The 24,860-nt window shown below is 41.6% G+C and overlaps 2 protein-coding genes across 3 annotated transcripts in view; one reads left to right on the top strand and one right to left on the bottom strand.

Annotated features, from left to right (window-relative positions):
* PEX3 (peroxisomal biogenesis factor 3) overlaps positions 1 to 14,853 on the top strand; it is a 51,432-nt gene extending 36,579 nt beyond the window's left edge. The window contains exon 12 of the mRNA XM_021089351.1: positions 14,530 to 14,853. Within this exon, the coding sequence (XP_020945010.1) occupies positions 14,530 to 14,655 (126 nt within the window). The 3' untranslated portion in view covers positions 14,656 to 14,853. The remainder of the gene's footprint in view (positions 1 to 14,529) is intronic.
* FUCA2 (fucosidase, alpha-L- 2, plasma) lies at positions 2,146 to 22,855 on the bottom strand. 2 transcript variants are annotated; one of them, XM_021072338.1, is made up of 8 exons: positions 22,275 to 22,402; positions 21,503 to 22,063; positions 16,436 to 16,623; positions 12,621 to 12,960; positions 10,604 to 10,814; positions 10,162 to 10,352; positions 4,550 to 4,658; positions 2,146 to 3,342 (listed from the first exon to the last, which is right to left on the bottom strand). In XM_021072338.1, exons 2-8 carry the CDS (start codon positions 21,541 to 21,543, stop codon positions 3,202 to 3,204), a joined length of 1,221 nt encoding a protein of 406 aa, XP_020927997.1. In that variant the 5' UTR covers positions 21,544 to 22,063; positions 22,275 to 22,402; the 3' UTR covers positions 2,146 to 3,201. The 2 variants fall into 2 exon arrangements, with proteins under 2 accessions (XP_020927997.1, XP_020927993.1); XM_021072334.1 differs by lacking the exon at positions 21,503 to 22,063 and having other exon boundaries at positions 22,275 to 22,855.

Here is a 24,860-nt window from a genome sequence, read left to right as displayed (position 1 = left end):
TATCTCAATACTTACCTTAGTTACATCGGCAAAAACATTATTTCCAAGTAAGATCACATTCTGAGCTTTTGGGTAGTCGTGGAGTGTTAGGTAACACTCTTTAACCCACGACAGTAACAGACTCAACTAACCCTCAGTAAACATACGGCAGCAAGTGGAAACTGAGGTGCAGGCCCATGCCAGAAGCCTACTAGCTGAAAGCCTGTGGCTCCCTAGGTGTCAATCAGTATGCTTTTCCAAGGAAATGGAGAGCAACCATTAATCTAGTGAGTTGGTTAAATGGAGATGGCTTAAAACAGCTTCTACTTTCTCCTTCAAACTTGTATAAAAATTTGATAGAAACATTTATGTGCAAGTTAGGCGGGAAGGTTTTTATCTAACCAGGTATTTTACTTAAATCGATATGAACAGAAAGCAAAATATCTTTGTTTTCTATTGTCCTATTTCATATTTATTTAATTAGCCTGACCTTTTAAAGTAATTGTGCTGCTTCAATATGGCAGTCATAAGCAAATGAGATCGAGTATTATTAAAGTAATATCCATGTTTTAAAATGATTGCAGTGTCTAAATTATTCAGTCTAATAATCTAGCTTTGCTTGCCTTCAATATTTCTCTCATTATTAAAGAAAAATCTAGTCACTAAAACTCAAAACAAGTCAATTTTGTGCCTGTAACTCTGGGAAAAGGATTAATTGGTTGGGGGATAAGACTCATTGGTTTAGAATAGGTAATGAGAGATCTGATTATTAATTATCCTTATTATAATTCTTGTCCTTCATTCCAATGGTAAGTCTAAGAATTTGATAAAACGTTTTAAAATCCTTGATATGAGTCCCATTTGTAGTACATTTCGCATATAAGCAAGATATACCTTAAAGAAACATATTTAGTATCTCATTCTGTTTCATACAGTGTCAGGTTATTAGCAAAGCATTTTATCAGCACCTCTGAATGCTGAGCTGTATTTTATCATTTAGTTCCCTCACAGCTACCCTTTAACTCAACCCTATATCTACTTATAATTTGCTTAAAGAGTCCCATTTTCCCCCTTTAGTCTCTATTTGTGTTAGTCAAGATGGACAGGGTAGGAATTTAAATGGTTGAGATTTTAGTCTCAAACAAACAGGTGACCTCATTTTTATGTTAAGATTATTTTAATCTTGTTCATTTGGGGTTTTTTGCTGGTTCCCCTCCCCACTCCCCCGTTTCTTTTTTTTTTTTTTTTTTTTTTTTTTTGTCTTTTGTCTTTTGTCTTTGTTGTTGTTGCTGCTATTTCTTGGGCCGCTCCTACGGCATAAGGAGATTCCCAGGCTAGGGGCTGAATCGGAGCTGTAGCCACCGGCCTACGCCAGAGCCACAGCAACGCGGGATCCGAGCCGCATCTGCAACCTACACCACAGCTCACGGCAACGCCGGATCGTTAACCCACTGAGCAAGGGCAGGGACCGAACCCGAAACCTCATGGTTCCTAGTCGGATTCGTTAACCACTGCGCCACGACGGGAACTCCTTTTTTTTTTTTTTCCCCCCGTTTCTTTGTTGTTTATTTCTTAGTCTAGTGTTGGACTGTTGGACTAATCTGTCCTTGTTGGATCTCTAATAAAATGTTAATTAGGATTTAGCACTCTTAGAGTACTTAGGTAAATATGTTGGCATGGTTTCAAAATTGATAGTTGTAGGAACTTAAGCAATGAATAATTTTTTTTTTTGCTTTTTTTAATTTTTTATTTTGAGGGCTGCATTTACAGCATATGGAAGTTTCTCAGGCCCAGAGTCAAATCGGAGCTGCAGCTGCCGGCCTATACCATAGCCATAGCAACTTGGGATATAAGCCTCGCCTGCCATCTACACCACAGCTCTCAGCAACACAGGATCCTGAACCCACTGAGTGAGGCCGGGGATCGAACCTACATCCTCATGGATCCTAGTTGGATTTTTAACCCACTGAGCCACAACAGAAACTCCATGAATAATTTTTTAAACGTTTTCAACTTCAGCATGATTTTAGAAAATAAATATGAATAGTGTTTTATTTCCCTCTCTACTTGAAGCGTTTTTAGGGAACAATGAGATGTCTACATTTCAATGACGTGACAAAATGGAACACTATAGCACTTCAAATAAAGATCAAGCCAGCTGGAATATCTTTTGTTGAGAGGAGTAAGTTCTTTAATCAATGTTTCTTTAAGTTTACATCAATATCAGTATGATTTTGGCTTCATTATTTTGCTTCGTTCTTAGGGAAGATCTGAATAGCTTTCCTAATTTTCAGCTAGGTTTTTGAGTTCAGTTTGCTTAAAGGCAAATACAGGAAGCTAATTTATTGATTTAAATTGAACCTCAAATTAGCCTACCTATATAAAAACGGGCCCATACCTCCAATTCCATACTCTCACCCCCCCCCAAAAGCCTGGAAGAATATATACTAAAATGTTAATAGTGGTGATCTTAACAGTGAATTTTACCTTTAAGCACTTCTGTATAGTTTTAATACCTATAGTAAACATATCAGTTTTATTACCAAGAGAACAAAAAAACATTTTTTAAATAAAAAGGCAATTACTGTAAGCACTGGAAATAAACTAAGCCAAAGCTATTATATACCTATGACCTAGGGTTGCCATAGTAAATACCACAGATTGGGTGGCTTAAACAACAGTAATTTATTTTCTCACAGTTCTAGAGGCTGAAAGCCCGAGGTGTCAGCAGACGTCGTTTCTCTTGAGCCTTTCTCCTTGGTTAGCAGATAGCCACCTTCTCAGTGCATCCATATATCATGTTTTCATCTGTGTGCCTGCATCCCTGCTCCTCCTTGTCTTATAAGGACACCAGTCATGTTGGATGAAGGTCCCACTGTTATGACTTCATTTAACCTTAGCTACTTCTTTAAAAAATCTCCAAATACAGTCACGTTGGGGGTTAGGGCATCAACATGTGAATTTCGCAGAAGACACCATTCAGTCCTTACCACCACCAATTCCTAGCTACTCAGAAACAAAACCCCCTACCTCTGAATCACACTTGGAAATAAATTCAGTGTGAAGAGATGTCAATAGCAAAGTGCACTTAAAACAGTTATGTGGGTAATTTAGGAAATTCTTGGCGAATTTTACATTTGCTTTCTCCATGTGCTACAATTATAGAAATGTGATATATTCTCGTCTTAGACAGAACTGCAGCAGGAAGCACTCTGCTGCAAATTAGGTCACATTACTTAGTGCTAGAGCCCAGCCCCATTCACAGGGCATCTGATGAAAGGTTAGATGAGGCAGTTCCACCGTGATGCCCTTTGGCTCCAAAGAAGTCCAGTTAAGTGGCTGTCCATGTCCCAGTAGTTTAACCTGAAATTTAAAAACATACACACAAATGTCTCCAAATCTACCCTGTGACATATATTGGGAAATAGTGGTTGATATTTCTTAAAAAGCAATGTAGATAGGAGCTTCATTTTTTACTTTTATTTAGTGGATCACAAGCTGTTTTAATTCTTGATCTAATGAGTACATCTATCTTGCTCCTATATTCTTCTCAAAAGTGTGAAACTGGGGAAGAACTATAAAGATTGAATAGTGTCACAGTGGGGAAAATGACTCCCAAACCAATCTGTACAACTAAAACCTGCGCAGTTCTCACATGGAGTGTTTGGTGAAAGGCTCATCTTCCTCACCCAGCCATCCTTCCTCCTCAAGTGTTCCCATAACCCCCTCTAATGAACAGTACATAAGTGTGATCAGTTATTACTGTAATTGTTGTGTATCCTTAGTCTTAAACAAAATGTGGAGTTCTCTACATCTCTGTGGTTATTTTGAACTAGAAAACTTTGCTTATCATGTAGAGTAATACAAAAACAAAACCTGTGAACTCTTAATAGTATTAAAGGTGGCCAAAGAGAACTTAGATAAAATAAAAAGATAATGTCATGCCTAAGCCACTAAGTTGTAATTAAATATCAGATTTTAACTCTGTTTCCCTTTCTGCCTGATCAGCCCCAAGTATTAGAAATGAAATTTGGGAAGATGCTATAAGGAAAGCAAAATGGACAATTCACCTCCCAGGAAATTTTCAATTTCTTAGAAATAAGCTATAAAATATATCAAAGTGAACTCAGTGCCAGAGCTGATGGTTATAATTACTAAATTAAACTTTAACTTCCTCCAAAATTTTTATGGACCTAAAATAGTAGAGCCATGATATCCAGATGTATTCAGATGTCAGGCGAAGAATCTGAACTCCAGTTTTAATGAAAAGCATCATTCTGGATACATGCAGTGAGCCTAACAACATATATTGACTGTGAAGAAGAGTCTTTTAATTGATAGGCCTGGAAATAATGTAGCTGTTTTAAGTATAGTTTTCTAGGAAACGAAAGAAAACTTTCATCAAAGGTTTTTGCCAAACATTGCCATTGATAAAGCTCATTTTAAAATTACTCTTTTGAGATATAAGAGGAATACATATAAGGCACACCTCGAAGTTAAAAGTCATGTTTTCATCAGGATAGTCTAGTCGGCAATTTAAAGGAAGAATAAAGACAAAATTCCCTCCTACCTCTGTTGCCCCCAGAGTAGCTTTGGGCTGATCAAGAAGCAGCTGTCCTGATGTGGGCCACTTGAGAAACAGAGCATAGACCAAATTGCTTTTAGGTTTGGATGTATACCTGGTCAAAAGGGGAAAAAAGCATAGTAATATTTCTTATTATTTATGGGTCAGATCTGGAATTATTTTACAGATAAGATGCTTCCACTTAGCAGATATTTATCAATGTTTTTATTAATAGAAAAGGGAAAAATAGACCCATGGTAGTGTAAAAAGCACCCAAAAGGGTTCTGATCCCAGTTCCAGTGTGTGTGTGTGTGTGTGTGTGTGTGTGTGTGCACCTGCACACACACAGGGGGTGCACACAGGGGGCCAGGGTAGGGGCGGGGCAGGGACTGCCCCATATCACAAAGCAATTCTCAGATACCACTTGAGTGTCCCATAATTCAACTGTCTACCCAGAGATACTGTGCAGTTTCAGAGGTTAAGGAGCTGGCCTGACAAGACCACCTCCCTTCCCCAAATTCAGACACCAAGTCCAGAGTGTCACGTGGGCCTCCCACCCTCTTTAGATTGGAGGTTCCCATGACTCCCGCCTTGGGTTTGATTAATTTGCTAGAGCAGCTCACAGAATTTACAGAAACATTTTACTTCCTGGCTTAACAGGTCTATTACAAAAGGATATAACTCAGGAAGATGGAAGAGAGGCACACAGATGTGGGAAAGGGCCCAGAGCTTCCATGCCCTCTCCAGGTACCCCACTCTCCCAGCACCTCCACCAATCCAGAAGCTCTCTGATCCCCCATCCTTGGGGTTTTTAGGGAGGCCTTGTTCATAGTCATGATTGATCAATCATTGGCCATTATGAGTGATTCAACCTTCAGCATCTCACCCCTCCCTAGAGGATGTGGGTGGGACTGAAAGTTCCAACCCTTTAATCACATGGTTGGATCTCCTGATAACTAACCCCTATCCTTTGGTAATGTCCAAAATCACCTCACTGACATGACAAAAGACAACTTTATGGCTGTCATCATTTAAGGAACTCTGTGCCAGAAATAGAAAAAGACCAAATTATATTTCCTATTATAAATCACAGTTATCACAGCACCTCCTGGCCACACTTCCCCAATGCTAAAAGGAAATTCTTAGAACAAAAATTTTCCTAGTACTACTCCTCTTCAACAGACTATTTTCATGGAGCAAGAAACAGGCGGGGGAATGTAAGCAAAGAGGATAAGATACAAGAATAGATGGCTTTCCACCTACTGATTCAAATCTTCATATTCCTCCATTCAACAGGTATATATGTGTCAACACAGGGGCTAGTACTGTGCTTGGTGTTAGGGATACAATACAAAACAAAACACACTTAGTTCTTGTTCTTGTGTAGCTTAGACTAGAGTGAGGAAGACAGACATTAAATAATCATACAGATAATACAGAAGTGTGAATTGTGGTAAGCACTAAGAAAGGAAAGGAAATCGAAGTGTAACAAAGGGATCTTTTTAGATTATATCATCAGGAAGAAGCCTGATACATCTTAAAATGCTAATCACTTTCAGAGCTGGAGACATAGCATTGAACACAGTCCCTGTCCTCATGGAGGTTACACTGTAGTGGAAAAAATTAGAATGAGGATACACACACACACGCACACACACACACACACACACACCCCACATGTATAGATATAGATATCAAGTGATGATTAAGTGCCCTGGAGAAAACTGAAGCTAGGTAAGAAGTATTCTAGTGTTAATAAACAGAAACCTCAATTAAAATAGATTCAGGAGACCAGAGAGGGGAGCTCTCACATCCTGCAGCAATAGCAGAGCCAACAGGAAGAGGAAATCTCCAATGAGCCAATGAAAAGCCGTGGACTCTCTGTTTAGCCTTCCCAACTCCATTTTCCCTCCAGTAAAAGAGTTCTTTCCTTAGGGTGCAGGGACTTGAATGTGGCTTGCCATGGTTGCAAGCCCAAATTACAATTCTTTGCTGATCCCCAATAAACCCATTTTTGCTGGAGAAATAACTGGCAATCTGTTCATTTTAGGTCAACACTAGGGAGGAAAAAGGGGATCTGGGTGTTATTTTAAATACAATGGTCAGGGAAGACCTTTTTGAGGAGCCCTGGAGGATGTGAGGGAGAACCATATGAGAATCTGGAGGAGGGGAGAACAGCACAGACATCCGGTGTGGCAGTCTGCTGGGCCCTCTGATAATGCAGCAGGGAGGGCAGAGAGGCTAACAGAAAGGAAAGGGGTGGGGAGTGGGGGGTGTAGCATGATCATGCTTTTATAGGACCTTATAAGCCTCTGTAAGTCCCGGCTTTTTCTCTAAGACTGGAAGCCTCTGGAGGAATTTAAGCATGGGAATAGCATAACCTGACTTATTATTTTAAACATTTTGTGGCAGATAGATTAAAGGAGCAAGGACAGAAATAGATCAGACAAGAAGCTACTGAAATAATCCAGAGGAAAAACAATGGAGACGAACAGGATGAGGGTTGCCACGGAGAGGATAAGAAGTGGTCAGATTCTGTGTATATAAAGATGATGATATTTGCTGATAGATTGGCTGTAAGGTGTTTTAAAAAGGTTGAGGGGAGGGGAGTTGAGAACTCCAAGGTTTGGGGCCTGAGCCTGACAACCACCTAAAAGGATGAAGCTGCCATTAACAGAGATGGGTGATACTGTGGGTGGAGCTAAATTAGAGAAAAATTTTAAATCAGGACCTAAGTTTTGGACATAGTAGGTTTAAGATGCTTTTACTTCCCAAAAGGAGATGCTGACTAGGACACTGAATAGATGCGGTCTGGAGTTTAAGAAAGAGGTTTTTGCACTGTTGAGTCATCAGTATGGTATTTAAAGCCATGAAAATGGATGAGATCACCTGGGAATTAAGATAAACAGAGACTTGAAGTCCAAGGCCTGGGCCTCAGGGCACTTCAAGGTTTAGAGGGATTTGAGGTGGAACCAGCAAAGGAAACTAGCCTTCATAGGCTGTTCCTATGAAGGAACAGCTAACAGGCCAGTCAAGATGAAGAGAGAGCAATCACTTGAGCAAATGCTGCCAATAAGCTTGGATGGTAAGGACTGGGAGCTGCCCCTGGAGTTGGCAAGGACAGGTTACCGTGGGCCTGGGGAACAGGGTTTTATGGAGTGTGAGGGGTGGAAGCCCCACCAGAGTGAGTTCAAGAGAAAAACTGGAGCAAGAAACTGGAGGTAGCAAGTGAAAAACATTCAAGATGTTTTACTATAAAGGAAGGTAGAAAAATGGGAAAGTATCTGGAAATCTAAGAGGGGTCGAAAGAGTATTTTAAGATGAAAAAATAAGTTTTTATGCTGATAGGAAAGGACCTAACAAAGAGGGAAAATTGAAGAGGAGGAGCAAATGGGAGAACTGCTAGAACAATATCCTTGAGTGGACAGTCTGGGATGGGATCTGGGATACAGGAGTTTGCCCTAAAGCCAAACATGGGACCACTTGACATTGTGTGTGTGTGTGTATTTCTAGTCACATTTAGCTGCCCACGGGCAGACATGGAAGAAGCAGAGCTGAGTTTAATCAAAGTCGAGTTTTAATGAATACAGCAGAGGGAGAGAGGAGAGTTAAGGAGTGGAGTGTTGGGATAAAGAAGAGGAGTTCTCTTGTGGCGCAGGTGTGGCCAAAAGAGAAAAAAAGAAGGAAAAGAAAAGACATGAGAGGGCTGAGACATGAGGGACAGAGGAAAAGTGATAGAAATCAAGATGGTAGGTTCCTTCGGAAGTGGAAGTGCTTTGTGCAATGAGCTGAAGCACCAGAGGTGGGAGTCAGACTGAGATCATGGAAGGAGTACAGTTACTGGTAAGCCAAGGTCTAAGGTATGACTGGAAGAAGGGGTACAAAGGTCAGGGGGCAGGATCCCTAGAAGGGAGGAGGTACTGGAACCAAGAGGCCAGCAAATTAGAAGAGCTGTGAATACAGACATTAAAACCGCTAAGAATTATGTGAAGAGTAGTTCTAGGGACAGCGACAGCCAGGGCTAAAATCTCAGAGGACTGTAAGGATGGCCCTGGAAGTCATCTAAAGATGCAACAAAGCTGGGAGCACACAGGATGAACAGGAAGAGCTCTCACAGTGACCAGGGGGAAGTGAGCCTCCTGGGGTCAGTGCAGTGGAGCCAGACTATGGCTTTCTAGGCCTTGTGAAGTAGTTTGGCTTTTATCTTTACTTAATAGTATAATGGTTAACAGTTGTGAAGTCCCAGATCAGATACTCTCCCAGTCGAATATAAGCAAATTCTAAAACCAAATTTAGGCGTTCTCCTCATGGCTCCAGTGGTTAACAAACCCAACCAGCATCCATGAGGATGTGGGTTCAGTCCCTGGCCTCGCTCAGTGGGCTGAGGATCTGGCCTTGCCGTGAGCTGTGGTGTAGATCGCAGACGCAGCTCAGATCCCCAGTTGATGTGGCTGTGGCATAGGCCAGCAGCTATAGCTCGGATTCGACCGCTAGCCTGGGAACCTCCATATGCCACTGGTGTGGCCCTAAAAGACAAAAAAGTAAAATAAATAAAAATAAGAATAAATAAATAAATAAAACCAAATTTAAAGTCACCTCTGCAAGATGAAAGACTGGTTGCGAGTTCTCATTATGGCTTCTCCGAGACCAAACATTCTCAAAATTCTACAGTTAGTTGTTTCAGTGAGGTGGCAACACAAGGTGAATTCTTAGAGCTTTTCTACTCCTACTCTGATTTATGTATGTTAAGATCCCCATCAGAAACCACCACATTTGCAGAGTCTGAGACTCATTGGCCCATAGAACCTTCCAAAGTTCAGACAGAACCTGAGACAAGGCTTTATAGAAGAATCTAGTTAAAAGTTAGCCAGTTAAGATAATTACTTTTAGAGAAACATAAGGTTTAGATTTATTAGAATAATAGGAACAAGCTACAAGATTTTTAATCAATTTAATGCAATTTAAATAATTTTAAATAAAATTAAATAATTTTTAATATGTTTTCTGCCCTTCGGGACCCCTTGCTAATTTGATGTAGTATAACACTGCAAAAGTTAGAATTTACTTGACTGACTAAACCAGAAGCCCCTTTGGATTAACCACTCAGCATTTTTTATTTTTCTGAATGGCTTACTTATTTTTCCCTAAAATTTATTCACCATTAAGGAGGAATCTGGAGATGATTTCGGCTCAACTGGGATAACTAATAAGTATTTTAAAATATGCTAATTTCTGGGAGTTCCCATTGTGGCTCTGTGGGTTACAAGCCTGACTAGTATCCATGAGGATGTGGGTTCCATCCCCAGCCTTGCTCAGTGGGTTAAGTGTTGCTGAGCTGTGGTGTAGGTCACAGACATGGCTCAGATCTGGCGTTGCTGTGGTGTGGCTGGTGGCTGCAGCTCCAATTCAACAGCTAGCCTGGGAACTTCCATGTGCCGCAGGTACAGCCCTTAAAAAAAGCAAAAAAAAAAAAAAAAAGAAGCTGATTTCTTCTATAGTAGATAAAAAGTTAAGAAGTGTATTGTATAAGTAGGCATTCGTCTAATTTCCTTTTTTATTCTACTTTCTCTTCATCTCTGAAAAATGTTAAATGCCTTCCTCTATCTAATAGGACTTACCACACATCTGGAGTGACAGTGTCATTCTGGGATCTCCAAGCACGGGTTTCATAGATAGCTTCTCCGTTGACTTTTAGCCAGGTCCCCATCTGCCTTAATCGCTCCTCGAAAATGGGAGAAATGATGCCATCTTTTGTGGGCCCAATATTCATCAAGAGATTTCCTCCACATGAAACTGTTTCTACAAGTTGCTAAAAAAAAAAATTAAGAATAAATATAGTTCTAAGAGAAAGAAAACAGTTCCATCATGCATGTGTTAATATGTCATATTTATGGGCTTAGACATGCATATATAGTCACTATCTAGGAGAACACACACAGGAAGAAGAATAACATCCTGTGTTTATAGGCCCTTGAGCTATACAATTTAGAAAAAAGCAATTCTCACATACCTACACTATTATGAATATTACCATAATGGTCATCAGACATCTTACTGTACCTTCACCAATTCTTCAATTGTAAGATAGTCAGAGATTCCAGCATTCCTCCTATAGCCCCAGGAAAACTTGTCTATTGTCATGCAGTTTTCCCATTTATGCAGCAAAAGGTATCCTGGATTATAACGATCACTGCAGGTATAGTAGCCACCATGCTTACAGATGCTACCAGCTCCCCAGCGGTCATTGGTGACCACTGTGTCCCGAACTGGGCTGAAAGGAAAAGGATTTTTTTTTTTTAAAAAAGTGAACAATTTTTACACAAAAGCAAATGTCACTGAAAAGAGTTCTGACTGAAATCCACTTCTGAAAAATAACTATAGTGGAATATAATACAAAGCCCATGGTTTTGAAGTCAAAAGACCTGGGGAGAGTGTAGTCCAGGCTCTGTCACTTTCTAAGCTCCCTGTCCTAGAGCAAGTTACCTAACTCCCATGAATAATCAATTTTCTCATCTACTGTTAGAACAGAAGTAATTTATATAAAACAGTCAGTGTCCAGAACACAGAGCAATTATAAAAAGTATTACACTGGGAGTTCCCATTGTGGCTCAGTGGAAACAAGCACAACTAGTATCCAGAGAATACAGGTTTGATCCCTGGTCCCACTCAGTGGGTTAAGGATCCAGCATTGCTCTGAGCTGTTGTGTAGGTCACAGATGCAGCTTGGATCTGGCATTGCTGTGGCTGTGGCGAAGGCTGGCAGCTGCATCTGTGATTTGACCCCTAGCCTGGGAATTTCTATATGCAACAAGTGTGGCCCTAAAAAAAAAAAAAAAAAAAAAAAAAAGAAAAGAAAAGAAAGCATTACACTGTTATTTGAAGGTTCTCCCATCCGCATATTTTGTGAATGATAGCCAAAACTGAATTTACACTCAGGACATTCTTCTTACCTTTGACTAAATAATCTCCTACATATATTTTAGCCTTTCTCTTTATCTTCCAATTGGTCTAATATTGAAGAATCTCATGAAAGTGAACTGTTGACATGGTGGAATTCACTGTGCCAGGAAATATTCCCCACAACATTATTGTCATGGCAGGTGGTACCCGCTGCACCTCTCCTCTTAGTGGGGACAGTTTGGGTTCACAAACTGAAGCGGAGGGTGCCCACTATTTCTTTTTGGAAGGAGTACCTAGAAAAACTGCAATTACGTATCAAGAGCTTTCCAGAGTAATTGTATGAGTGCCCTTTGTGGGCCCAGAGAACACAAGCAGAACACTCCCTGACTTCAGAGCATGAAACCAAGTCCTTTCTAGTTATAAATATAAAATTTGGTCCATAGAGTGTAAGCTTTATGAGGAGCTCAGTCAGAACTCTGTGTTCTAATGGGGCAGCCTGGAACATGCTAGAGAGCAAGAGGAAAGAACGGGAAGAGCAAAATGCTGACAGTGAAGAAAAGAGGACACAGACAAGGGTGACAGAGCAGCAAAGATTATCAAAGGTAAGAGGGTGAAAAGAAGAAATGAGAGGAATGGAAAAGCACATAATCAGAAACAGTGAGGATTATACAGGGTTGTCCCAGAATAGGAGATGAAAATGGGGACCCACAAAATTAATGTCTTCAAAGTCCCTGATTCTGTGATTTTAGTCTGATTTTGAAATCAGACTATTAAGTTGTATTTGACTCCTGATCTGTAACTCTTGATTATTTTGAGTAAATATTGATATATCTGGAGTTTCCATTGTGGCTCAGCAGTTAACGAACCCAATTAGCATCCATGAGGACACAGGTTCTATCCCTGGCCTCACTCAGTGGGTTAAGGATCCGGCATTGCTAAAGCCCCAACACGACCCCTAGCCTGGGAACCTCCATATGCTGCAGGTGCGGCCTAAAAAGACAATAAATAAATAAGTAAATAAATAGATAGATAGATATTGATATATCTGATAAGCATTCTTTACAATGATTTCCTCCCCCATACCACAAATGAGCCTGAAAGGAAATATTTCAAGAAGGATGGGAATTAAAGTGTATTAATGTTTAAGGTTTCAACAGCAATCTAATAGCACACACACCTTTCATTATAGAGCCAGGCTAAGAAGCCTGTGCTGTTCCAATAGGTGTCTGGGGCCCCTCCATCACCGTCTGACCAGAGGATCTCAGGCTGATATGTGTTCACTAACTCATAAAGCTCAGGCAGCATCTTAGACACTGGAAACTGTTGTGTCTGGAATAACCTGGATTCGTCCTCAAGGAAGAGTGGATGAAACCATTCAAAAAGGGAATAGTACAGCCCAAAACGCAGGTCAGTCCTGTTCCTAATGGCCACTGCAAGTTCCTTGACAATGTCCCTCTTCGGCCCCTCATCTGCAGCATTCCAGTTCCACGAGTACTTGGAGCCCCACAAGGTGAAGCCTGAAACATCATATTAAAAACCTTTGTAAGCATATCAATTCTGCTTTAGGACATTTCCATCTATACAAACACCAAAACAAACCATAGAGGTAGCACACATGATATATAAATAACTGTTTCTACAAACAACTGCTTTATGGCCATTTTTTCCCTAGTGTGTATTCTGCTTTCATATGAGAAACAAATGAGAATTCAAAACAGAATGGAGATTTTTTTTCTTTTTTTTTTTTTTTTTTTTGCTATTTTAGGGCACATGGAGGTTCACAGGTTAGGAGTGAATCGGAGCTACAGCTGCCGGCCTACACCACAGCCACAGCAACACGGGATCCGAGCCACATCTGCGACCTACACCATAGCTCAGGAATGCTGGATCCTTAACCCACTGGGTGAGGCCAGGGATCAAACCCACATCCTCATGGATCCTAGTCGGGTTCGTTAACTGCTGAGCCATGAAGGTAACTCCAGAATGGATATTTTTAAAGGGACTGTCAGGGTACCCCATAAAGTCTGGGTAGTTGGATCTGTCTCCTACATGATCCCTCTTAACTGTAAGCTCCTTGAGGACATCAGTATGTCTGCCTGTTCCCTGCTACATCCTCAGCCAAGAGCTAGCTCAGGGTCTAGCACAAAATCAGCAGTCAGCATTAGCAGATCACATCGAAAATAGAAGCACTGTCCACGTCTATTATGCTAAACCATGACTACCGCTACTTACGATGAAGATCCTGAGACGCAACCCTGCAAGGTTCTCATTTGCCTTCTAAACCGAAGAGTAAAGTATATTTCCTGGTTTTAGGGTTATTTTTTTCATTATAGCATTACTTGTAGGACACTACGTGTAGTGATAAATTTCCTTTACCCTCATTATTATGGTGGGGGTGGGGTACCATCCCCCAGTAGCTCTGTTCCTTGAAATGTACCCACCATGAGTAACCTCATCCTACTCTAAAATCATAAGCCTAGACATTGTGCTTTACCTAAAAGTGAATTATCTACCAACTAAATGGGGGAGAAGAATGCCTTTACATAAGCACTTTGAAATTACATTTTTTTACAAGGAATTTGCATTTAAACTGCTGCTTCTTCTATGTAAATACCATTAAAGTGCTATATAAACCGAAAATAATAAATAATATAAAAACCTCAAAAATTTTAGTTAGTGTCTAGGAACATAAATACATTGTTACTCTCCCACTAAAATCTAGAAGAATCTTTGAGAACAGACATACATAACATGCCTTTGATATTTGTTTTTTTTTTAATTTGGCCATGCCCACAGCATGCAGAAGTTCACAGTTCAGGGATCAAACCTGTGTCACGCAGAGACCCCAGCTTCAGCAGTGACAACCCAAATCCTTAACCTACTGAGCCACCAGGGAACTCCCATAAGGTGCCTTTGGTGAAACACTTTACTTTTGTAAATTAGGACAAGTCTAAGATGGGCACAGGCTTTAGATTCTTTTTTAAGAAGCCTTTAAAAACAGCTCATGCTGGTTTCAAAGATGTTGTGGTAAGCTTCAAAACAATATCGATATTGAAAGTCTTATTCTAAATGTTTCAACTTGACAGGCTCTAATGTCTGGTGGTACTAAAACCACATGGGTCTCCGGTTCAGTAGCACCACCAGAAGCTCACAGTGCCTTCCTGCCTAAATGGGCTCAGCGGGATCTCTTCCATGAGCATGAAAACATCTGACAACATGAGTCTTAGCGCGTTTATGAATGTGGGCTCCATCATCTGTCCTCACGGTGGGATTAAAAATGGTTTTGTTTTGTCTTTAAATAAACTTCTCTATGTATTACCTCGTGCCATGTAGCTTGGAGATGTTCCTAGACATCAGGAATCAACACGTTTCATGAATACACTTTATAATCCCTCTCAGCCTGAGAAACATCTATAGGAGAAAACCACTAAGCCACTAGAATGTGGCCAAAAGGAAAAATATTCTAAGATAATTCTTTATTTTGGGTTTGTGGTTCTTCCCTCCTAATCCCCTCTCCACCCACAGGGAAAACAGGAGGCAAGTTTTTTTTATACCAAGGCAAAGATGGTAATGCAAAGGAAGAACATGCTGTTGGAACAGTAACAATTTGCTGATGCTTCCTTGATCTTGCAGGTACTGGAATGGTAAAGGATGGAATCTTTCCTATTAATGTGAAACCACTACAATGGTTAATTTTATGTGTCAACTTAACTGGGCTACCAGGTGCCCAGATATTTGGTTAAACATTATTCAGGGTATGTTCATGAAGGTGTTTCTGGATGAGATTAACATCTGAACAGGTAGACTGAGTAAGGCAGATTGCCCTCCCCAAGCAGGTGGGCCTCATCTAATCCACTGATGGCCTAAATACAATAAAAGGCTGATTAAAAAAGAATTTCAGAGTTCCCATTGTGGTTCAGCAGGTTAAGAACCTGACTAGTATCTGTGAGATACAGGTTTGATCCCTGGCCTCGCTCAATGAGGCCATTGCCACAAGCTGCAGCATAGGTTTCATGCGGCTCGGATATGGTGTTGCTGTGGCTGTGGCATAGGCCAATAGCTCCAGCTCCAATTCGACCCCTTGCCTGGGAAGTTCCATGTGCCACAGGTGTGGCCATTAAAAAAGAAAGAAAAAGAGAGAAAGAGAGAAAGAAAGAAAAGAAAAGAAAAGAATTATTTCACTCTGTATGACTTTGAGCTAAGGCATCAATCTTCTCCTGCCTTTGGACTCAAACTTTGGACTCTCCTGGTTCTCAGGCCTTCAGACTCAGACTGGAACTGTACTGCTGGCTCTGGACTTCTCAGCCTCTGTAACTGCATGAGCCAATTTCTTATGATAAATCTCTTTACAAGTATTACACTTACTATTAGTTCTTTTTCTCTGGAGAACCCTAACCCAATCACTGTATTTCCTTTTAGGTATTTTTCCACCATCTCTGTTATTTCTGGGCACTATTACAGTTCCATAATCCTGCTCCTTCCAGGTGATCTGTATCATTTTCATCATTAGCAAATTGTCCTCCATTGGGCCATATAGAATTGGCCAAACACACTACCTTGTGTATCAGTCTTGATGCAAGACTACGCAAAATAACCCCCATGGTGCCTTTCCAGAATGCATTACAGAGGTGGAAGGAAAGGAAAGAGTACAGTTCCAATTATAAAACTGACCTGCAACCCACATCCCACTTCAAATAGCTTTAATCAAATCTTGGATTTTTTGGAAATTGTTATATATGCTTATAACAAAATGTGCCCAGTTTTCATTTTTTCTCTGTTATATGGAGGGTATGATCTTTCTGCATAATTAATGCTTCTTAATTGAGTGGCATATGTGGTCTCTTAAATTAGAAGCAAATGCGAGTAGCCATTTATGATTGCTCCTAAGAGAAAACTCTGATTTCATGGGATGACCTTTAGTTTCTTCTTCCAAAAGAACGACTTTACATTTCACAATCACTGTCAGTGTTTGCAAACGTTGTACTTACATACCTTCATGGTGTTTGGAAGTTAAGACAATGTATTTGGCACCAGAAGCCTGTAAAATATCTGCCCACTGGTTCGCATCAAAAAATTTGGCTGTAAATTGTGGTCCAAAATCTGCATATGTGAAATCAGGAGGGTAATTATTTTTCATGAAGTCCACATACTTTGGAATCTTTTCCTTTTGCCAATACCACCTATGGGGAGGAAGGAAACAGCACATAAGCAGCAGATGCATAAACATTTGAAATACAGTTATCCCTCAGTATCCATGGGGGATTGGCCCCCAGAGCCTCAGCAGACACCAAAAATCTGAGGATGCTCAAGTCTCTTATATAAAATGACAGAGGACAGTCAGCCCTCCAAAGCCACAGTTTTGGCATCTGTGGATTCAAGCAACCATAGATGAAAATTCCCATCTGAGATTGGCTGAATACAGAGATACAAAACCCTTGTATACGGAAGACCGATTGTATATTTATTGAAAAAAATCTAGGAGTTCCTATTGCGGCGCAGCAGAAATGAATCCGACTAGGAACCATGAGGTTGCAGGTTTGATCCCTGGCCTCGCTCAGTGGGTTAATGATCTGGCGTTGCCGTGAGCTGTGGTGTAGATCGAAGATGCGGCTCAGATCTGGCGTTGCTGTGGCCCTGGCGTAGGCCAGGCAGCAACAGCTCCGAATTAGACCCCTAGCCTGGGAACCTCCATATGCCGCAAGTGCAGCCCTAAAAAGCCCGCGCACACACACACACACACACACACACACACACACACACACAATCTACATAAAAGTGGACCAAGCCTGTGTTATTCAAGGCTCAGCAGTAACTTCTGTAACTCCCCCAGCTCCCTTTACTAAATTCCCCCTTCCCCAAATATTACCAAGATTCTCTTCCTCACTTCCAAGTGTAGTTTGACTTCACCTTAAAGAAAGCTCAGGCAAACTTTGGTAGTTTTCCATCTATCCCTCTGTGAACTCCACTCAGCTCAACTGGAACATTCTAGCCAATCCAGCCACTGGTTTGCTGTTATTTTTTCACCTTTAAATTACAACATGTAGTATATTTACACAGTTAGTCCTTTGTAACATAGGCGATGATGGCTCCAAAAGGAAGACAGTGTGCAGAACACAACATGCATGTATTCTACTCACTAGCAGAGAACAAGTGAGGGAGGTGATAATGCTAAAATTAGGAAGATGATATTATTTTAACATATTGACTCAGCCTTCAAGGATTACTTATTCTACGCATTTATTGTGAAAAATGGTGCCTAAACTTCAGGAGGAAAACTACACTGAAAACATCATTTTCAGGCAAATAAACATGACAGTAATCCTATCCTCATGAAACAGATGCAAGCCCCGTCTCTGACCCCTCTTCTACTCTTCCTTCTAACACTCTTCTCATAAGAGTGTTTCTACGGGATGAGCGAATTCATAATCAGCACTACATCCCCAAAGGTGATCAAGAGGTTCTTCCTACTGAGAAGACTTCAAGAAGGACGTGAGATGGCACAGGCGCTATTGTTTACCTGCCCCCAAATCAGATACATACTCTGCCAGCTTCTATCACTGCTACCACATGGACACTTGACCCACTCTGGCCAATGGAACTTGGGGAGAAGCCATGGGAGACCCTGGGAATGGTTTCCTCTCTCACAGAAAGAGATACAACCTGCTTTTGGAGAAGGTTGTGTGAAGTGATGTCTGACCACCATCATGTGACGGGACAAGTCAACAGTTGAAGATGACAGAGGGGCCTAGGTCTCTGATTTCATCCATGAGCCCACGACCTCTAAATTTCTCATTATGTATAGTAACAAGGCCTATAATTATGCCTTTTATTTGGGTTTTCTATACCTTTAAGTGAAAGCATACTAATTGATCCATGATGCATTTTTTACCTTTTAAATTGAACTACAAACGTGAAACTGGGACAGTCAGAAAGCTGAAAGATCAGGGCTTTCTGTTTTTTTCTAGCACATCTAATTTGAACCTGCATTCTATATAATAGTCTAGAGTCACTTCTCAAATTTCATACTAATAGAGATGAGAAAGGGCATTTACAGTAAACAGCCCATGATTTTTATCTGGTTTTGAATTGCCATTAAGGACAGTCAGATATACTCATCTCTGTTGATTGCCCCAAGTCAAACTGGGATGGGGAGCAGAGATTTAGAGAGGACATAAAGGGAAACCATGTATAATTAAAGAATCTTCCACGGGGTTAATGTACTTCCAGACCAACAGAAATATACTGTTTTGTATGAGAATTATCTTTATTGTCCTAGGTCAAAATAAACAACTTTGGGTTCATTTGTAAAAGATGAAATGTTAACCACTGCCAAGAATAGTATGACTCAAAATGGGCTATTTTGGGCAGAGCACTAGTTTCGATTAACAAACAGAATAAATCCTCTTCCAGCACCCAAATGTATATTTACCTATTCTTTCCAGTTGAACAAAATGATAGCAAAGTATAATTTATTATATCTCAGTAGAAGATAAATAAAAATCTGCTGATTTATGTACTTAGCTAATCTGAAACATTTCAAAAATAAACTCAAAATGCCTTAACAGCACAAAACTTGCAAAGAAAGATTTACAACATCCTGAAGCAAATACGTTTGGTAGAAATGCTATGGGAAGAAAGAGTCTCTTATTTTACAAGTTGATTTTAAAAGAATATATCAATAGTACTCCATAGTTTATACAGGGTTTTTTGTTTTTTTCATCAACTGGCTTAACTGAATAAGAAAGTTACTGGTTGTAGAAAGTCAATCTCTTTGTAGAAAGTGGTACAATGTATACAGTGTAATGCTAATAAAATATATAGTTTATATTCTACATTGCATCTGCCAACTAAAAATTGTTGCTTGCCATATGGTTCTATAAGAATGAAGTCACCTGCCACTGCAATCACTGACCTTTAACACACCCTGAAAGGAGAGGAGGGAGATCAGGAATGAGGCCCTCTGACTCTGGGAAAAACAGGCCAGGACAGGCCTTCAGATAGTTGGATACTGAAGATTTTATGAGCCCAATTTCTGGCATTTTCTCATATCTACAAAAGCACTAAAATCATTAACAGTGACACCTGCTCATGACTAGCAGCAACCTCCTTATGACCAGCAGTAACCTTCTTGTGACCAGTAGTAACCTTCTTGTGACTAGTAGTAACTTTCTTGTGAGTAGCAGTAACCTTCTGCCAAAGTGTTGCTTGATTGCATGGCCAACAGAATCACATACGTAGACTGAAAAAAAATAAAGCATAACATGAGAGTTGTGAGTTATATTTTATTGGATGCAAAATGAGAACTATAGCCTGGGAAATGGCATCTCAGATAGCTCTGAGGTATCAGTTCTGAAGAGGTAGGGGGAGAGGTCATACTATATACAACTTTAGTTAAAGGGGGTACATGCAGTCAAGCACCCATTTTGGCAGAGCCTTGCTGCTAGCCACGAGGAACAGATGTCACCGTTATAGATTTTAGTGTTTTTGTAGATGATATGAGAAAATGCAAAAAATGGGCTCATAAAATCTTTAGTATCTACTTTAGTATCTAACTATCTAAAGGCCTATTCTGGAGTTCCTGTTATGGTGCAAAGGAAACGAATCGGACTAGGAACCATAAGGTTGCGGGTTCAATCCCTGGCCTCGCTCAGTGGGTTAAGGATCCGGCGTTGCCGTGAGCTGTGGTGTAGGTCACAGACGTGGCTCGGATCTGGTGTTGCTGCGGCTGTGGTGTAGGCCAGCAGCTGTAGCTCCAATTGGACCCCTAGCCTGGGTACCTCCATATGCCAAAGGTGTGGCCCTAAAAAAATAAATAAATAAATAAAGACCTGTCCTGCCGATTTTTCCCAGAGTAGAGGGCCTCATTCCTGATCTCCACCCTGTCCTTTCAGGGTGTGTTGAAGGTCATCAAACTGCAGTGGCTAGTGACTTCATTCTTTTAGAACCAGATGGCAAGTGACAATGTTTAGCTGCCACATATATATTGACTTCCCCCCTTACCTCTTCGGAGCAGTCCCTAAGAGGCTATCTCCCTAGCTGTACTCCTCAGTTTGCCCCAAACAAAACAACTGACGGCTCTCACACTATGCTTTTTTTTCAGTTGACTTATCTAACAGACATGGTATATTTTTGTACACTATGTATATAGTATAAAATAGATTTAAATACTCAGTTAATTTTTTTTACTTAGGAATATATTATATATGTATGTATTGTGTGTATATACACACACACACACACACACACACACACATATATATAATAACTTTTTATCTTGAAGAGTTTAAAATACCTTATGTTTTTAATTAGGAAAGATATGTGAGAGTTCAAAGTTGAAAGGGACTACATGCACATTTATAAATATCAAGGCAAAAACCTAAAGAGCAATTTTTTTGTGTAGTACTTTTCACATAATAGTGTATTAATACTTGGAATTTTGGGGCGTTCCCTCCAGTCACTGCTAAGACACGGGTTTGATCCCTGGCCTGGGTACTTCCATATGCCAAGGTGCAGCCAAAAAAAAGAATCCTTGGGTTTTTTTTTTTTTTTTTTTTAGAGTTAATAGTCTTTTCAAAAAAATTGTTCTATGAGCCATGTGTGGTAACATTTTAATGTTAAAGAGCTGGTGAATGCCCAAATGAATAGAAGTTTTGATAGGGATGGAAAAGGATAGTTACACAGGTAGTTTATAGAAGTCCCAATAAGGGGCCCTAGATAGAGAGGGAAACCTAGGGAACTTTGGGAGACCATGGTAAGTTAATAATTGCTCAAGAAAACCATCAGACCAAGGTAGGCTTACTTGACTAGTGGAGGCTCAAGATATGCCTCAGGTCATTAGGTAGGGGGTGGGGGTGAGGCCTGCATTCAGGTTCAAACCAAGGGCAGAAGTTTAAGGACCTTCCTTCTGCTGATTTGAATAAGTACCAAGACAGTCCTAGTTTGGCCTTATAGGTCAAATACTCCCTTACATGATACTAAGGAGGCGCTACTACTCAAAGAAAGAGGTAGAGGCGGTCTTTCCCATCCCCACTCCCCTTGGATAATAAAACTGTAGCCCACCTAATCCTCAGGGCAGCGCCTCCTTTCCGGCCAGCTTGCATCTCTCGCAATAATCCTATCTTAGTAAACCTATTTCTTGCGCATCTCTTTGTCTTTCGCTGAATTCCTTCTGTATGGAGGCATAAAGAACCTGAACCTTGGCAAGTCCAGACACCAGGGAAGTGAGTCTAATTTACACGCTGTTGGTTCAAGTCCCCATCTGGGTCTAGGCTGGGTTCGAGTCCCTGGCACCTGGGTTCAGGTCCCGGTCTGGGTTCTGGCTGGGTTCAAGTCATAGGTGCTGTCAGTTTTAGTTTCACAAACACATACATGTATGTTTAAATCACACTTCATGGCAGAACAACTGAAAATTGACAGGTAGCAGCGGAACAGCGGTGGGACATCGAGTCTGTATCTCAATGGACTGCGGTTTAGGCCCAAGCTTCACCATCTCACCCCACACAAGTAGATTACTTCCTGCTGTTTCTGTCACTCGGAGGCTGCAGAGTGAGAACTACAACGTAATAAGTGTAATCATCAACAAGCTGAGAAGCGGGAGCCACATGAAGTGTCTGACAACTCCTGCAGTCACAGGGAAGAAAAATTCAGCGTTCATCAGCACGAACCACTAACACAATAAATTACACACTTAACACCCGGAAATGCCAAATGCAGTTAAAACAGCAGGAGGCGAAACTGACTAGAGGGCAAAACAAAGCCGCAAAGGCGGGATCTGGGTCGGGCTGGAGGGAACCAAAGCAGGGTCAGAGGAGACGGAGGGAGGCGCACTCACCAGAACCATTCGCTCCCAAAACTGGGCACGGAGAACACGCCCCAGTGGACGAAGATGCCGAACTTCGCCTGGTCGAACCAGCCGGGCAACTGGCGAGCGTCCAGGGACTCCCAGGTGGGGTCGAATCGCGCTGCGCCGCCAGCGGGGCCCTGCGGCAGCAGCAGAAGCAGCAGCAGCGGGAGCCGGGGTAGCTCCAGGGACCTCATGGCCCGCGCCTGCACTCCCGTCCGCTCACCAGGGCCTGCCAGCGGCCGCCCTTCCGCGTCCCTGGCTGACTGCGAGTCGTAACGGTCACCTGACCTTGGAGTAAGGCTCCCTCCCCGCTGGGATGGGAGTGGCTCCGGTTCTGGCTCGGGGAGCCAAAGGACCCCAGGAGGCCTGCATCGCTCACTTGCACAACTGAGGGGGCCCAAAGCCAACCCTGAGGCTGCTCAGCCAAGCCTCCTGTCTATCCGCTTTGGGGAGAAAAACGAGTCCGGTTCAGGGACTCGTGGGACTGCCTCTCCCTTGAAGCCACAGGATCCTTCCAGAAACTGCTGGAGAAAGCACGCGACAGACCAACCCATGTGGAACCGTGGACCGGAAGACCAAGGCAGGGAACCTCAGATGGCTCATCTCCTCCCGCCCAGGCTCGTGGCACGGAAAAGCCCAGATCATCCTCAGCCTCTGCCCAGATCATTCTCAGCCTCTGCATTTTACACGCCACTTGCACCTCATCCCACCCGCCCCTGCTCCTGGCAAAGGCCCTGGGTGTGTTTAGAACTGTGACTCTCAACTTCTTTGAGCCTGTATCAGGTGACATTTCCAAGCATTTCCAATTCTGGTTGGGAACCCAGTATTTGAATTTCTAACCAAGAGACGATCTTGCTGGTCTGAGCACCAAACTTTGAGAAACCCTGCAAGAGAAAACAAGGTGATCTAAGGCAGGTGAAGCCAGTGAAATGAATGCTTAAGAATCTGCAGGCTTGGGAAAGAAGCCAGAAACCTGGAATGATTAATCAAGGAACATCAGTCAGAAGCTGTCTCCCCATGTTAAGAAAAGCCAGAACCCCCACCTCTCTGCTCCAGAAAAAACAAAACAAAACGAAATACAGACACACACACAAAACAAAAAACCCTCTCATCTTTCCCTGCACTAGGTCAAATGTCACTGCCTCTGTGAAGCTGTCACCACCCTCCCTCCTGTGTGTTTCCATTAACACCTCATTCCAACCACTAATACAGGCGTCCACGGCTTGTCTTGTTAGGATACAGATTTCATTTCCCACTAGGCTGTGTGTGAGCACCCTGAAGAAAGGAATAGGGACATTCCTTTCTGTAGTTTCTGCATTTACAGCAGAGCCTGGGTAGAGCAGCACTCAAAGCACATTCGTTGAAGTCCTTCAGCAAACCTGGGTTCTATCGACTGTGTTCAAAAAACAAACGTCAGTGGAGCAAAAAAGATCAAATTGGCTTCGTTCAACGATTCATGAACAGGCAGCCTCCTATCTAGCAAATAAAAAGGTGACCCATGGAGTTGTACAAAATAGATTTTTTCAGGCAAAAGGAGGGTGGAACAAGGAAGTTCAAAGAGTGTGTTATTTTAGATAAGGTCACCTTCCCTTAGGGAAATGCAAGGGGTCCAGGTAAGATTACCTCACTAGTTGCTGATTGGGTCATTTCAGACTGATTGGTATAAAATTCCACTCCTGGGAGAGGCTGAAACTGCAGTTAAGTTAGCTACTAAGTCTTGGTGGGGTTTAGCATAAGTGACTCCATCTGAGGCTGCTTGTTTCCTTTACACAAATGTTATAAAAGAAGAAAGAAGGAAATGACACTAAGTAGCTATTGCCCTCATTCTCCTATCTCTGCAAAGACAGGGAGCAGCAGTGACCACTGTCATCCCAGGTATAAGGGCCTTCACCCCCTTGATGCTGTTCAGTGGAGTCCCAAGACCACTGCTTCCACCAGAAAGGCTCCCCAAATTTTCAGGATACGGAAAGGAGGGATCCAGCAGTCTACTGAACATCGTTAACAATTGCAGTAGCCTCAGTTAGGGATAAACTGGGGTGATAATTTTTATTATCTGGTCTTTAATCCTAGAATGATCTAGGACCTCAGTGGCCCCTAAACCTCCAGGGCATATTTGAATAACAACAAAAAATCGACCTTTAGTCACTGTGCCTGGGCATCTTTTGAAGCAGACGATTGCACAATACATGTAAAAGACAGTTTTCACAGTGACAAATGAGGTTGTGAACTCTCAGAGGGATGGTAGACATAGCCGGTGACAAGGCAGTGGGGCCCTGTCTTCTCATCCTTTGCCCATGTGAATTCCATCCTCCAAACAAATTTCTTTTATCATATAATAACTTATTTACATTTCCATGTATTTCAGTTAAAGAGTGCTAATCAGAGCTTCTGATCAGCACAATGCCACTGGGTCATTTATCATTTCCCTAAAGGAGAAGAAAATTTTTTTGTTAATAAGTACAACCTTATCATAAAAGCACAATTTCTGTAGGAAATACTGGAAAGAGATGAAAGGGCTTTCTTAGTGCCCTGAGAACATAGAAGATTCCTCGAATGCCACGTGGGGAACCACTG

This window comes from Sus scrofa, chromosome 1 (assembly GCF_000003025.6).
Source record: "Sus scrofa isolate TJ Tabasco breed Duroc chromosome 1, Sscrofa11.1, whole genome shotgun sequence".
Taxonomy (NCBI): Eukaryota; Metazoa; Chordata; class Mammalia; order Artiodactyla; family Suidae; genus Sus; species Sus scrofa.
This window is presented reverse-complemented; position numbering and strand designations above follow the sequence as displayed.

Coding starts and splice junctions, on each gene's coding strand:
- FUCA2 (XM_021072334.1), bottom strand. CDS start 22,480: ATGAGGTCCCTGGAGCTACCCCGGCTCCCGCTGCTGCTGCTTCTGCTG. Junction 16,624..22,274: donor TTTGGGAGCGAATGGTTCTG/GTGAGTGCGCCT, acceptor TCCTCCCCATAG/GTGGTATTGGCAAAAGGAAA. Junction 10,353..10,603: donor CAATTGAAGAATTGGTGAAG/GTACAGTAAGAT, acceptor TTTTTTTTTTAG/CAACTTGTAGAAACAGTTTC.